The following is a 16778-nucleotide window of genomic DNA, read 5'->3' on the forward strand; positions in this document are numbered from 1 at the left end:
CTTTCTGGATCTTTGTATTTCCTATTTTTTGTGACAACAGAAGACTCTTGGAAGTGACCCTGTAGCTCTGTCTACATTGGCAGGGCGGGATTAACTTTTTGTGGGCCAGGTGCCAAACATGTTTGTGGGCTCCCCTGGGGAATGAAGAGGCAAGAGTCAAGAGCACAGGGGGCAGGGTAGATTTGATTTAAATCATGATTTGAATCACTAGTTAGGAAGACTCAATTTAACCATGGTTTTCTACATAAAAGTGCATTCTTGTTGGTTGTTATAACCTTAATACGTATTCTTCACAACTCAGAGATAGATGAGGTTCACACTGTACATTTTTAAACAGTGATTTATTCTGAAAACTTTTCAGATGAGTTTTACAGCTACATCAGAAAATGATTGTTTGGTTATTTCATTTACCAAAGGTAACTGAAGCAGATATTTATGAAGTCATTGGGAGGTGAACTATCTCCAATTCAACAGGTTAATCATTAATATTTGGAGGATTTTCTTGCCAGACTGTGTTAGGAGGAGAACATCACCAGACAGACATTTAAATTGTATTATTTAACCAAAACAACAACGTTAAGTATTCTGGATTTTTTTTCTTCAAAAGCAAACATAATATTTTAACAAAAAAGCATATGTCCCTTGCTTCTCACATTTATCTCCAGACTTCTTCTCCTTGCCCAGATCTATTCCGTCCCCAACAATCTTCTATTTTTGAAACTTTTCACTTTTAAAGAGAAGTAAGGGATTGACTTTGAGTACACAAATTTCCAGAGGGACCATCGAGTTGAGGTCTGTTATTTCTCACCTGTATATATTATTTAGTTATTTAAAAACATTTTTGCTGTTAACAAGCATGTTACCTCTAGAGACACAAATCCACAGTTTGAGAACTGCAAAACTAAGCATCTCTGGTGGTATCTTCTAGACTGAGCACTAAATCCCGTTGGGTAGATAGAAAGATTAACCTAAATAATCTATACAGAAGCCTGTGGAATTCCATAAGATTGGGTCCCTAATCCATGAACTATTAGAACTCATTTACAAAACTTTTCTTAAATATTACATGACTATATTGTCTCATACTATAGAAATAGAATTTATAATCCCTATTCCATGATGAGATATAATGTATCTTAATTAAAACGATCTTTAGATAGGTTTATTCCTCAAAAATCTGATTTAAATCAAAAAAATCTGATTGTTTTGATTTTTTTTAAAAAGTCATTGATTTTTATCCACCCTGACAAGTGTGGCATGGGGGGGGGGAAGGATTGGTCCCCAGCTGGAGTGAGGCAGGAGCCAGGGGCAAAAGCGTAGTGGGGCAGAAGCTAGGGTTGGTCCCTGGAGCAAGGGAGGGGCCGGGGGTAAACTCCCACAGAGTGGGTACCTACCTTCTCCCTGGTTCTAGCCCATTCTCTTTGTCTCTCTCTGCACTGAGCTGAGGGTTGGGGTGCACTGAGCACAGGGCTGGGGGTGCAGGGTCTGGGAGGCAGTTAGGGTGCAGGAGCAGGTTGCGGTGCAGGGTCTGGCCAGGAGCTAGGGTGAGGGAGGGGGCTCAGGGTTGGGGCAGGAGGTTGGGGTGTGGAGTGCTTACCAGGGGCAGCTCCCATTTGGTGTGAGGGGTGCAGGTGGGAAAGTGGGGGGGGGCAGGAGCTCCCGTTTGGTGCTCAGGATGGGGGTGGGGATGTGGGGGGGTGCAGGAGTCAGGACTGGGGGCTGGGGGTGTGTGAAGGAGTCAGGGCATGGGATGTGGGGGGGCTGGATATGTGTGAGGGATGTAGGAGTCAGGGCTGGGGTCATGAGGGTGTGAGAGGGTGAAGGAGTCAGGGCAGGGGGCTGGGGGTGTGTGAAGGAGTCAGGGCATGGGATGTGGGGGGGCTGGATATGTGTGGGGGATGTAGGAGTCAGGGCTGGGGTCATGAGGGTGTGAGAGGGTGAAGGAGTCAGGGCAGGGGGCTGGGGGTGTGTGAAGGAGTCAGGGCATGGGATGTGGGGGGGCTGGATATGTGTGGGGGATGTAGGAGTCAGGGCTGGGGTCATGAGGGTGTGAGAGGGTGAAGGAGTCAGGGCAGGGGGCTGGGGGTGTGTGAGGGGGCGAGTGCACTGTGGCTCCGCTCCTCCCCCTCCCTTGCACGGGCGAACAGCTGTTCGGCGGCAGAGGGAGGGAGACGGGGAGGGGCAGGAATGCAGCATGCTGATGGCAGAGGCGGGGGAGGAGCTTGGCCGTCAGTGGAGCCTGCCCTGCTGCAGCAGGAGCCCCAGGAGCCGGCAGCACCAAGCTTCTGCCCCCACGGGAGAGAGCAGGGGGCGGAGAAGAGCAGGCTGGGCCAGGGCCCCTTTGGAGCATGGGCCCAGTGCCATGGTAAATCTGGTACTATATTAGAAAATGAACTATTGCTCACAAAATTACCTGGCTTTAGTTTTCAGCAGCCCTGGGACAATTTGTGGTTCCAAGCAGACCTCTTTGTTTTCAGCTGAGCTTTACTTTGTTTTGGAGGGTTCATTCATATCCAAAAGCCAAAGCAAAATTCAGGGGGTGTACGAACCCACATGATTTAAAACCAAATAAAAGAATTGCACAAACATCTCCAAACTGAACCTTCTGTGTTTCAAACGCATCTACTTAGGCCCACCTTGAACATGTGCCTACTCTTCCTTACCCGTTCACTGGAGACCTACCATAGTTGAAAAGAAAGCAGATCTTAACAGGAATTTCTTTAAAGGTATGTTTTATCTTGTCAACTATTGGTCTTACTCTTTCATATTCTAACTACCACAAATCTGTGTACATGATAATAAAATTCAAAAGGAAATAATAGCCTGTTAGGACAACATAATTATGAAAATGAATCCGAATGAGTTAAAAAGCATGTAGGTGTTAGAAGTGTGACAACTAGCTTCAGTTCATACAGTTGCCTTATTGATAGAAACACAAAAGAGAAAATAAGATGGAAACAAAATAAGTATCAACTATTTTGTTAGTGCTTCATTGAACTGTGTTGCAAGAAAAAATGATGAAATACATGGGGCAATGTGGTAATGAAAGGCAATGAAAGGCCTCCTTTTTAGCAGAGTTCTTAGTTAGAGCTTTTTGCAACGCTCCAGATTTCAATGAGAGATCAAAAGTTGAAAGCATTCCCCATGTCATAATTCCATCTCCTAAATATCAAGATCTTAATGCAGTTCATTGGTCTTCTTTTTCTTTCATTTCTACTTGTTATTTTTACTACTTTTTCCTAACTTCTGCTTTTTTGAATAATTTTCTTTTTTCATGTGACACTCCATTTTGTTTCTCAGTTAATGTTACTTATTCCCTGCTATGAAAACGCTGCCACCTTTTCTGTATATTCTTAATGTAATACTGCTGAGTCCAGGAATTTTGGTTTGGTTTGTGAACAGAGTTTATCAGTATTCAGATATAGTTATTGCATTACAAGTGATCTCTCTTCGAAACAGAAGTTTATTCTTAATATATATCCTTTTATTGGTTATTCATTAAGGAAATATACAACATGAGATAAAAGACAATATCAAAGCAAGATTTTTCTTTATTGTATTTTCATATAGACTAACATAACTTGATAGTATTGTATTTTTATGTTTGTTAATCAACAGATTTTCAATATTATGACATCATAACTGTTATAACATAAATTCTGTGATTCAACTCACTGTTCATATACATCAAAATGAAAAGTACAAAAAAAAGGGAAAACTAATAAAAGACAGAAAGATACTAAAAGACATACTCTGGATGGAAAAAGTGTCTTAACCTTGGCAAGTACTAGTGTTAGATGGATGCTATCATACAAGCACTATTAACTACTTTTTGAGTATTGCGTTTTTAATTTTTACATATACTGCAATATGAAACCCTTAAAGTTGTTTCATGGAACTTAATGAAGTATGCAAATGATTTGTAATTATGCATCTGAAATGTAAATGTGTGTATCAAAAGAAATGACAGGGAAAGTTATTATGAGACCTGGAACTTGAGGATGCATGTTCACCTATAGACCTATGATTTTAACATAATCAAATGATCCTGAGCCTGGACCCATTGCCATTTATGGCAGAACTTCTGTTGCATTTGATAAGAGCAACACTGGGCCCATAATGAGCTCATTTACAGTGCATTTACTTTTTCTGCTGCTCAGAACTCTCTCATAAACAGGAGTGGCTTTTTATTTGTACTTGTTTCAGGGCCAGTAGGCCGTATAGGAACTAATCCTACAGTCCTTACAACAAGAATCTAGTTGACATCTTCAGTACCGCAGAATGTGGGTCTAAAATTGCTGCTGCTAAGAACCCAGTACACATGGCATATTGAAGTGTGCTTTACTGTAGTGGTATAATAAAAAAGATAATGGACTCTGAAGCAGACTAACAAGATTTTTAAGGTGCAAAGTCACTGAGTCACTTTAAATCTGTTAGTTAAGATGCTCTGAACTGTTGATACAATAAATGTCATTAGTACATTTCATTACCCTTTTAGACAGGTAGAGACAAATGTGCATAGTGTAATTCTCTTTCAGAGTGAAGTAGTAGATAAGTGAGTCTTGTTTATAGTGATATCAAGAAAAATTGTTAATGCAAGCAGGGCTGTGTGTTGAATATTTTACAGGAACTGGGACCCCAAAAGTGTGATGACAAGTAATCCCTATATTTGTTTAATCTTTAACAGTCATCATTTTCAGTCCAGACTTTAGATTCTACTCTCCTTTGGTGAGAGTTTGAGCTGTGTAAAGACTGCAGAATCAGACCCTTAGAGCTGTTGAAATTTAGCTCAACTACTCCCATGCTCTTCTCATGACGCATACAAAACTTGCTTTGGAATTTTGCTGCTTGTATATTTTTTTAACTTCAGATTAACTCATTCTTGAATATGATGTAAGTAATTCAAAGCCCATCTCAAAGAAGTGTTTCTACCTAATCTCTGTGTAACCATTTTAAATATTGTTTAGTCTATGAGTAGCATGCTATTTAGCATTTTCACTTGACAGTTATTTACCTCACTGCTTTCAATTATGACAGTGTTGTTCTTTTTTTTCTCATTCTTTTCGAACCCCTGTTTATATGTGTGTATTTTTTTCCTCTGCCTAGACCTGGTTAACCATTTCTGTGAACAGGTCCTCAATTTTTTACTTTGTCCCTACTTTCCTGTCGTAGCCCCATCTTCCCCTGGTGTCGACTCCGTACCCTTACAGCGCACAGGCAGTCAGCACGGCACACAGAACGCAACATCGACCTTCCAGAGGGCCAGCTATGCTGCAGGCCCAGCCTCCAATTACGCAGACCCCTACCGACAGCTGCAGTATTGTCCTTCTGTTGAATCACCATACAGCAAATCTGGGCCAGCCATCCCACCTGAAGGGACCTTGGCTAGGTCACCTTCCATTGATAGCATTCAGAAAGATCCCAGGTGGGTAAAACCTTATTTTGTCTACCATTACATGTTGATAAAGAAGGGTTATAACTGCAGTCTACTTGTATTTCAACTATGGTTAAAAAATTAAACAAAAATTGTGATTTGTCCTACAAAAGATTCTTTGTTTGAATTAGAATTATCTGTTTTAATGCTTTTTATAAACATGTTCTTGTGAGCTCTCCTTTAAAACAAGATGGTCTTCAGTGCATACATTTATCTACCCTTGCTAGGGCCTCCATGTGAAATAGTATGAAAAGAAATTATGCTACGACTATGGCACCATGAGTCTTTGAATCTTAACTGTGATGGCTTAGGTTTTCCTTTGCTATTCAAGGAGAAATTTTGTTCTTCTGTAAATGTTTAATAATGTGCAAAGTGGCACCTGAGTGCAAGGCTATGAGAATAACAGTGATTGAGAGATAGAACATATTCAGGTCTATATTTCATCTGAAGATACTGTATCTAAGCTCTGCCAGTACATGACAGCAGAATGATTTGCAGTGTAATTTTCAATAAATGATTATTGCTGCCTTCTCTTCATAGAAAATATTAGCCTCTATGACACATATGCACTCCGTGGTTGTATACATATAAATATAAAATATAGTCATCATTGAGTTCTCTAGGTATACTGTAAATCAAAGAGTATGTGCTTGATGGCAGCATTCTAAGGGGTGAATTGTCTTCAGTTATGACAGTAACGGAGATGAAGGTATTAACAGCACCTCTTAATTTGATTGGTTGTTTTTGTCTGGTTTTGTGGTGCAAAGGATCAGTACTTTTATGGGCTTTTTATGATTCTTGTAAGTTAAATCGTTTTGAAGTTGAAATCAGACTCTTGAGAAGTTACATAATTAAGCTTTTATTCACAAATATTTGACTTCTTAAAATCTGTATTCATTTGTACAGGATTTTCTGTGGTAGATATTGTGATTTTGTTGCATGGTATTTTGCAACAGGAACACTCAGAAATGTGTCCCCAACAAGGTCATTAGGTTGGCGTTTGACCAACGAGATACATAAGATAAAATGGCAAGATTTTCCTTCTTTCGCTATAGAAATGAACGGTTTATAGCCTTGACAGCCTGCACTCTGTACATGTTGACTATCTGTATAGTAACTGCCTCACTAGTCCAAGAGGCCAAGAACAGATTAATTGCGTAGCACATCAGGGACACTACTGCTTCTAGTACCAGCTCATTATGCTAGTGACCCACTTTTGATGTGGGTATAGCAGCTGTCTCCTTATCCTTAACTCTTGATGCTACACCATATGTTTGAATGGGAAGAAGACAACAGGCCCTTGTATGTTTATAGGTTTGGCATTCACAGAAAAAATGTCATCACACTAACATAATTTACCCACCTAGAAAGGCACTAAATACTGACATTTGTTCTATGGTATTGAATTCTTGACGGGGATACTAGAGAAGGACTTTTGCATGCTACAAAATTCTGCCTTGTAATAATACCTTGTTAATGCCTTACAAAAGATGTACAGGAACTTGAAATATAAGAGAAGAATGAGATTGATTGCAAAAAATACATTTAGGAAAAATATATTGAAATGAAGGAAAGCATGTGTACTATACTATAGTCGTGTTAGACATATGGTTTAAAAAGATGTAATCTTTGTGGAAAATACACCATTATCACTGTAGTGGTCAGCACCTGCATAGGTTATATGCTTAGCAAATGTCATAGAATATCAGGGTTGGAAGGGACCTCAGGAGGTCATCTAGTCCAAACCCCTGCTCAAAGCAGGACCAATCCCCAATTTTTGCCCTAGATCCCTAAATGGCCCCCTCAAGGATTGAACTCACAACTATGGGTTTAGCAGGCTAATGCTCAAACCACTGAGCTATCCCTCCGCCCCAAACTTGTCAAACTTGTTCCTTTTGTAAAATGATTTTGTTTACTTTCGCTTGGTGCTCTAGCCTTATTTTGTAGCCCGTTTTGTTTCTCTTCTCCTTCCAACCTAGTGCATGGAATTATATGAATACTAATTTAAATAAGAATATAGGAGAAGGAATATTGACATCCACAGATGTAAATAGAACTTGGTAAGCTTTACACAGGAAGAAATTTGTTTATTTACCATTTTTCATTTCATGAATTAATCATAAACAGGCTGTGATTTTTACATTTTTTTTGTAACAGGGATTTATATTGTAGCTTTTACAAATGTATTTCATGCTGTAAATTACTAGTGAGCTACTGACTGCAGCTATTGCTTCAAGTATTTGTTATCTGCATATTCACAGATTGTGTTATTTGGTTGGTTACCTGAGTCACATGGTAGTGTTCTGAAAAGCAAATTAAGGGGTTGGGGGAGGAGGTACAAGCACAGACAAAGCCAGTTGTATGGATTTTACTCAAACAAACGTTCATAAATATTTTATTGTAGTAATCGCCCAGCTCTAGACCTAAATTATTTGTAAATAAAAATGAAAGGGTTTGACATAAAAATGAAAGGGTGTGACATCCTTGAGTAAAAGTGTTCTGGCTTCAAGTAGAAGTCAGTGTTATGAAAATTAGCTTGATACACCAAGAAATAGATTGTTACCCAATTTTTTTTTCAACTAGTCTGGCAAGAAGGAATCAAAGTGATCTGAAGTTGGGGAAAAACTCAGTTTCTCAAGTTGAAGTGATTAATTTAATCTGAAGGATGAAGTCCTGGTCTGTTTTACACAGATGTTGATAGAGACAGGGGTACAAGATTTTAGAATCATAGAAGATTAGGGTTGGAAAGGACCTCAGGAGGTCATCTAGTCCAACCCCCTGCTCAAAGCAGGACCAATCCCCAACTAAATCATCCTAGCTAGGGCTTTGTCAAGCCTGACCTTAAAAACCTCAAAGGAAGGAGATTCCACCACCTCCCTAGGTAACCCATTCCAGTGCTTCACCACCCTCCGAGTGAAAAAGTTTTTCCTAACATCAAGCCTAAACCTCCCGCACTGCAACTTGAGACCATTACTCCTTGTTCTGTCATCTGGTACCCTGAGAACAGTCTAAATCCATCCTCTTTGGAACCCCCTTTCAGGTAGTTGAAAGCAGCTATCAAATCCCCCCTCATTCTTCTCTTCTGCAGACTAAACAATCCCAGTTCCCTCAGCCTCTCCTCATAAGTCATATGCTCCAGTCCCCTAATCATTTTTGTTGCCCTCTGCTGGACTCTTTCCAATTTTTCCAAATCCTTCTTGTAGTGTGGGGCCCAAAACTGGACACAGTACTCCAGATGAGACCTCATCAATGCCGAATAGAGGGGAACAATCACGTCCCTTGATCTGCTGGCAATGTTCCTACTTATACAGCCCAAAATGCCGTTAGCCTTCTTGGCAACAAGGGCAACAAGATGAGGAGGAATGGTGTTGGACATCTCTCCCCATGCACCAGGAACTCTCACAGGAGCAGCAGATAATACAGACCCAGCACTCCCTTGAATTCTATGCACAGATCCTGTTTAAATTCCATGAGTAGCATTCTAGAATCTCAGGAATCATGGTTTGGGAATACTGATAGGCTCCTTGCCACTAATAGCAGCACTAGAACAGGACATGTAATTCTCTTTTAGCAGCAATGGTAAGGAGAACTGCTGAGCATATTGTGACCTGATCTGTAAGAGGTATATTCCCCTCCCTCCATGGGCAAAATGCCTTAGTAACCTGCCCCTGTTCACCACATTACCAGAAACATAGTGACAAATTGGAGGGAGTTTAAAGAAGAGCAACAAAAATACCAGGAGAGTTGGACAGATTGATTTATGAGGAAAGATTAAAAGCTTGGCTAAAAGAATAATGAGGGCAGCGAGACAAAACACCCCAAATACTTGAAGGAACACTGAGAAAAGACAGAAATCATTTAACATAGTACTCAGAGGTATAATTAAGAGTAATGAATGAAATTACAAAACAAAATCTGGGCTGAATATCAAGAAAAGACTGCTGATGGTGAGCTGAGTTACCCTGTTGGAATTGACTTCACAGGGATATTATTTGGGCTCTTTGAAGCTAGACTGAACAAACACCAGAAAATGTATTGTAGGGAGCAATCTTTGATTGCTCAAGGGATAAACTGGATGATCTAATAAGTCTTGGACTTCCATGACACTGTGATCTATTGCTGGGTTAAGAAAATTTGTGATCAACTGAGTTTCTGGTACTAAATCTGTGTGATCTGTCAGATGTGACAGTGGGTCACTAATGGACTAAACTGAAAGAAAAAAAAGGAAACTGTAATATCTACATATTGTAAGCTTCTGATTGGTTTACGGCACATGCAGATACGTCAGTAGGCAAAATGGACAGAGGTGTGATTCTGATAAACAAACAGAATTTCTGAAATATAAAATAATTTCCTAAATGATTCCTATTCTATGCTGGTAGAATTTTCATCTGAAACTAAGAGGAAAAATTAGCTAGCACTGCTGTATTTGGGAATTTTTCCAATGTTTTCATTGTGTAGCTTGGATTACTATTACTTCAGCTTTGCATATGTGTTTCTGAGCCAACTTTTGCCAAATGAAATCTTAGCTCAACATCTGTTTGCCCCCTCCACAAACTGTCATAAAATACTGTTTAGTCTTAATTAAGCTACAGGAGTCCGAGACAGAAAAAATACTAAAGTATTATTTAAAATAAATATATCTGCATTCATAATTACTTTTATGGCTACTGATTTCTTTTTTTATCTCATATATTGTAAAACATCAAGCCAGATTCTTAGCTGGTGTAAACTGGTACAGCTCTATAGAGCTAGTCGTATTTACACCAGCTGAGGTTTTGTCTCATCATGTTAGACATTTTTCTTAATAAACAACAACAAAAAACTTACGTTCTGCAGCTGGAAAAAATAGGAAGAACCGAATGAACAATGAAAAAATAGTTTACATAAAACAGATTCTTCATTATCTGAGAGCCTAGGGCATCCTTGCAAGGTTAGGGCTTGTCTATACTTGCTGCAGTGGTGCTGCTGTACCACTTAGTGAAGACGCTACCTAAGCTGACAGGAGAGCTTCTCCCAAGGGGCGGTAGCTGTGTCCACAAGAGAAACCCTGTCATCGACATAGCGCTGCCTACACCAGGTATTAAATCAGTATAACTGCGTCGCTCAGGGGTGTGGAAAATCCACACTCCTGAGCGACGTAATTATACCGACATAAGTTGGTAGTGTAGACTTTAGTTAAAGTCTAAGGAGGAAACTTCTAAACTAAGTATGGAGAAGTCCGCAGGGTTCAGGAACCAACATAGCATGTGTATAAACTCCTAGCCTCCTAAACGCTAATATTTCTGAGATATTTAATGTCAACTTCAGATGTTTCCATCCAATTTTACTTTGTAGTACCAAGACAAATAAAACTTTAGATAAATCTTTTTAATGAAACCACAGTAAACCACATTGAAATAGCATTAATAGTCCCATTTACAGGAGCACCATAAAGTTAATAATCATATATGAAGAATTGACTGGTCTGTATTGCTAATAACAACTTTCATTGTAAAATGGAATGCATTCTAAAAATCAAACTTAATTTTCAGCATATATGCTGTTTGTTTCATTTTTGCACTTTATAAAGTTTAGATGGTGAAACTAGACTGATTTGACTACAGTTATTTTCACTTCAAGCTGAAGACTGTTCTGTCATGTTTATTTTTTAAGTAATAACAAAAACAATTTTCACTGAAATGTGAAATAAAAATCACTTACTATGATTTATAAAAATTTTTCTTACAAAACCTAAATCTTTACACCTAAACTACCCACGAATGTCCTTAAATACACAAAAGCAAAGAAACTGCATCCTTTTTGTTAAAGTAAAAATGAACTTTGGTTAATGAATTATAGTATGTATAAGGATCTCATATACCTACACAGCATGGAGTTAGTAAGAGAGCATATCTGTTTAGAGAGCATTTCAGCTTTAATTGTAATTCTTTTTTTTTGTAGGTTTTTGTAAGAGATTTTTAATTTTGTCTGAATAAAAAGTAAAACCCCATAATAGCGATGATCATTACTCGCATAGCATAATACTCCATGTCAGCTGTTACACTACTGAGTCGTACATGAACCTTGCTAGTTCACGTGCACAGTGGTGAGATCCACAGGGAATGACTGAATTTTGCAAATTAGCTAACAAATGAATAAACACAGCTCCTTGTGTTGATTGGCTGAGTGCATATTAGCAAGTTCTGCTGTAACAATGGTCTTGCTCACTTATGGCTTCCCTATCTATAATGTCATTGATGGGCAGAATATCAGTTTATTTCTTCCTTTGTTTTGTGACATTGCTTAACTATTGAACATCATAGGCATTTATATGAAGGGGCTGGCAGAACAATATAGTAACAGCAACAGTCATGTTGAAAAACAGTTCAGCAATGCAATCAAAACTAACTTCAGCTAGAATAAAATGTAATATCCCATAGATATAATGTCCCATAGATATATTATCCATGTCCATGTCACAGTGAATGATATTGTTATGAGTTTTTACTGTTTACGTTTTTATAGTATGCTGTTTTTAATAAATATGTTTCAAAGAGCACCTTTAAACTGTTTATACAAAATACATTGGAAAATCCAATGAACACACACAAAAATGATGTGTTTACCAAAAATGCTGTACTTTCTAGAATACTCATGGAGTGATAATCCAAAAGACCCCATTTTATGACTTTTTAATTTTTTTCCCCAGCACTTACTGGTGAAAAATGTGACAACTAAAATAGATAATTTAAAAATGTAAATAGCATTAAAAATACAAATAACTGGTAGTGGCACATTACTTTTTTTAACTATCCAGGTACAAATCAAAACAGTTACTGATTGTGCCAGCTATTGCATAATTTAAATTTTATATCCTGAGGCATTCCTGCTGTGTTTTTACTTTCAAAGTCAAAGTTCTGATTGATTACCTCTGTTGGGGTTAATTTCCCACCACACAGAGAATGAAAGCACTGACTCACTACTTTCAAAGTTCTTAAATCATAAGCCTCATTGTACAAAGGAGAAGTAGGCTGAAGCAAAGCATCCTGTGTCCACTATGAACCATCAAAACCCATTTTGCATCACTTTCTACAAAGAGCTGTGGTATATTTTCAAGCCTAGTTTTGTAAAGCTTTTATTTCCCTGTAGTAAAAAGAATCTCATTACGATAAGTGGCAATTAGCATATATGCTTCAATAAAAGTATAAGACATTGGCTCTTTAAGATAAACTAAAATGTTTCTGCAGGAGTCCTTACAGTGTATTAATTTGGTTTGTTTTAAGGATTATCATAATATTAACAGAATTGCTTTACTATAAATCTTAATAACAGTGAAAGGTGGTATTACAGTGTTATGAGAGAGGCCAATAAGAATATAATCCTCAGTCTGTGTATGTTTGTGCAAAGAAAATTACTCTGTATGTTTGTGTGTACATTTTTATTTTTTAAAATGTATAAGGCAGTGTGATATACTGGTGATAGACAGAAATCCGAAGCAGGCACTATCCCAGGAATAAGGAAAGGAGTACTTGTGGCACCTTAGAGACTGTGAGCTGTAGCTCATGAAAGCTCATGCTCAAATAAATTGATTAGTCTCTAAGGTGCCACAAGTACTCCTTTTCTTTTTGCGAATACAGACTAACACGGCTGTTACTCTGAAACCTATCCCAGGAATAGTTATTTGGTGACTTCCTTTTCCCAATTAACACTCAGCATTGCAAGGATGTCCATTTGTAATTTTTTCCCCAGTGTTCCTTTCCCAACACATTAAACTGGCAGAATCAAGTAGCTGTAGCCCTAAAGTGATAATTTTGCAATTGACAGTGCTAGCTGTATCTTTCTCTCTTCCAACAGGATATCTATTGCTTTCTTTATCCTTTCTTATTGCTGAGGAGATGGCATATCCTCACAGGCATTTATCAGTAGTCATCTAAGTGCAGAACAATGAACCAATATGAAATATTAAAATCAAAGGGATGATCCAAGCATGCACACAATTCAAGACAATTGGTATGGACTCAGGGCAAGCCTCAGGTGCTCACACAAACCATCCCTCCAAATGAAAAGGATGAGTTCTCATTTTGCATATAAAATAGCCATGAGAAATTTTTGTTTGTTACCCTAACAGAGAAGGGGGGGAGGGGGGCAAACATAGCTAAAGATTAAGACTGCTGATATAAATAGGACTTATATTCTGCCCTAAAAACTGAAAACATGGGATCCCAGCAACCTGCTTGAAGAGAGTGCTTCAGAACCAACAACTCCTGACCAAGAATGTCTAGCTTCCAGCTTGGCCAAGGTTACAGGAGAGCATCCCTTCCCAGGCCTGTAACTCATGGACAAAGACTTAGGGAGAGAAGAGGGTTATTGCCCAAGTTTCTGGGTTCTAGATTATGAAAACCAGCTTTATAGAACACCAAGACTATGAATTGTGCCTTTTTGTATACTGGCAACTGGTGTAGACTGAAGAGAGTGGTTGTAAGTGACCTGAAAGGGTTAGGGTCTGGGGAGGAAATGGGGTGACATGTGTCTGACTCAGGTCACCGTATGATAAATGTGGTTCACTGATCAACAGATTTCTATGTTCAATCTTTATTATTCACTACATAGGCTGACACACACTGTTTATCAAATGCATTTCACTGTGTGCTACAGAAAAACCTGCAGTGCACTCAAAGAAAGAGAAAAGTTTGTCTTTTGGAGCTCATGTCATACTCTCAGTCTTTTCATTATGACTGGAATTGTTCTACTGATGTATGTGAGCCCTTTGTTAGATCCATCACCCAATTTTATTGCCATCCCACCTTTCAAAGTACTCTAAATCCCATCAGTACACCAACTCATGATATTGAAATGGTTGGACATTGTAATTTCCTTATATTATAGTGGCATGGACATTGTCGGTCCATTGGGCTTGACTAGTGAGTCTGCAGTACTTAAAGCTTCCAAACTTTATCTATCTATCTGTCTAGTGTCCTTTTCTCTTTGTGGCATATTTACTTAGTCTATAGTATATAATTTTTAGGTAGATAATGTCCCATCTTATTAATATCTTGCTGTTCAATGTGAATGTTTTATTTTACATCTTGTTAAAGGCATAGTGTTCTTATTTCTCTCCTTTTTTCCAGAGGTGGGAGAAAGCACAAGGCCAAGCATAGTCTTATTACCAGCGCAGGACAGCAGAAGGGTGGTAGTGATGCAGGTAGTAGAAGTGAGCCCAGAGAATTTATATCTGAATACCTCGGCAGGCTGGAATGGCTGTGCTGGGAGAAGTGCTGACTTACAACCTTTGAACTGATGCAACAAGGGATGTTTCCCTGCATTTCACTCAGACCTTTTACCAGCATAATACTTCTAGGCACCTGCACTTGAATAGTGCACTTCATCCGCCTCTCTCATCTTGCCCAGCTCATCTTAGGTTTGTGTCAGCCATAATGGAGCTCCTAATGGTTAATAGGCCATAATATGATTTTGTCTGTGTTTGCCACACATGTCCCTCAATATCCTGTGGATCATCTGCACACTTTAACAGGTGCAAACTCTGCATGATGCCTTTCTCTGATGAAAAATACAATTCTAAAATTTTGCAATTTTTTTCAAGTAAATAATATATATTTTTAAAAATATGAGCAAATATTTAAAATATTTAAAAAATATGTACATGAGAGAACAGCTTAGCTTCAGAGTGTATTTCTCTAATGTACTGGCAAAATTAACTGCCCTTAAAAAATCTCTGTCTTATCTCTCTGCCTTAATTTTCTCATCTGCAAAATGGGGATAATAGTAGTTACCTTCCTCACAGGGGTGCGGTGAGAATTAGTTATTTTATAAAGTGCTTTGAAGATGCAAAGCCATGTTTTCTCTTACTTACGCCCTAGGCCACCTCCACTGACAGTATGGCAAGGGGTGCTGGTGGGTCTGAGGATATTTCTTCAGTTAGATCTTATTCTGAGGAAACGAAGGGGAAAGTCATGTCAGAATCTTGCTAGTCAGTTATTTAAAATAGACAATGCACCTCCTTGTCTGACAAATGTTGGGTGCTGCTCTCAACTTTCTCCATGTATTTTCAGATAAGTCTGTTTTTTGTGCTCTTAGAGGTAATCCAGGGTCCAGTCAGATCCCTATCTATGCTTTTATGCAAACCAGAAGAAAAGGTGTGTATAAATGTTGTGTGTTCCTAAATCTGAGGATGTAAGTGTTATTGTATTTCTCTTCCATAAGCAGAGAGAGAAACAAAAGGCAGCCAGTTTTGCTGCAGTGACACAAACTCCCCATTTTCTTGCTGTAGACTGTGTTTGGCAAGACTAAATGAAGTACTGCTCAAGTAACTGGGCAGAGAGGCTATAAGAAAGCGCTTTAATTTACAAACAGTTGAAAATGGAGCAGGGGAAATACGAAGAAAAAAGATCGTTTGACAGTTTATTTTAATTCTTTTCATTGATTTATCTCACAGCTTTAGAGTTGACTTAAACTGTGACTGTGTGGACACAGCAGGTGTCACTTCATATGGCCTGCATAGGATGGGAATGGGCCAATCTCTGTAGGTTTACTTTGGAGGTTCATGTGCTACATAAATCTAAAACTGCAAGAAGTCCCACCTCCTTCTCTAGAGCAGTGTTTTTCAAAGTTTGGGTCGAGTAAGGTACTGGCATATAAGGTACTGGGTTGCCTTGCTCAGCACCCAGCATCTCCGGTCAGCACTGCCAACGGGGACGTTAAAAGTCCCTACCTGATCCGACACTGCACTGTGCCCCAGAAGCAGCCAGCAGTGGGTCTGGCTTCTAGGCAGGGGGGCCACAGGGCTCTGCGTGTTGCCTCTTCCTCAATCACTGGCTTCACACTCCAAGCTGGGGTGGGCAGTGTCTGCAGGTGAGAGCTGCTTGGAGCCGCTTGTGCACCTAGGAGCCAGACCTCCTGCTGGCTGCTTCCGGGGCGCAGCGCAGTCCATGGTGCCAGGACAGGAGGGAAGCCTGCCTCTGCACCCTGGCTGTGCCGCTGACAGGGAGCCCCTGGAGGTAATTCTGCACCCCAACCCTGCGCCCCAATCCCCTGCCCCAGCCCTGAGCCCCCCCAACCCAGAACCTCTTCCTGCACCCCAAACCCCTCATCCCCAGCCCAGAGCCTGCACCCCCAGCCCAGAGCCCTGACCCCTTCCCATACCCCAACCCCCTGTCCCAGTCCTGAGCCCCTCCCACAGCCCAGACCCCTCATCCCCAGCTCCGTTGTGTCGCTAGCATGAACAATTTTCTTCAACTGGGTTCTCAGAAAAAAAGTTTGAAAACGACTGCTCTAGAGCACTACCTACCTACGCTCAGAGATGTCCCTTTCTTCAGGCCCTTCACCTCCTTAGATCTCTTTAGGG

The 16778-nt window shown here is 39.6% G+C and overlaps 1 protein-coding gene across 1 annotated transcript in view; it reads left to right on the forward strand.

Moving 5' to 3' along the window:
• The window catches only part of CTNND2 (catenin delta 2), a 526110-nt gene that overhangs the window by 110786 nt on the left and 398546 nt on the right, over window positions 1-16778 (forward strand). The window contains exon 4 of the mRNA XM_077809167.1: window positions 5173-5425. Coding sequence (XP_077665293.1) covers window positions 5173-5425 — 253 coding nt within the window. The remainder of the gene's footprint in view (window positions 1-5172; window positions 5426-16778) is intronic.

The sequence above is a fragment of the Eretmochelys imbricata genome, chromosome 2 (genome assembly GCF_965152235.1).
Source record: "Eretmochelys imbricata isolate rEreImb1 chromosome 2, rEreImb1.hap1, whole genome shotgun sequence".
In the NCBI taxonomy this organism is placed as follows: Eukaryota; Metazoa; Chordata; order Testudines; family Cheloniidae; genus Eretmochelys; species Eretmochelys imbricata.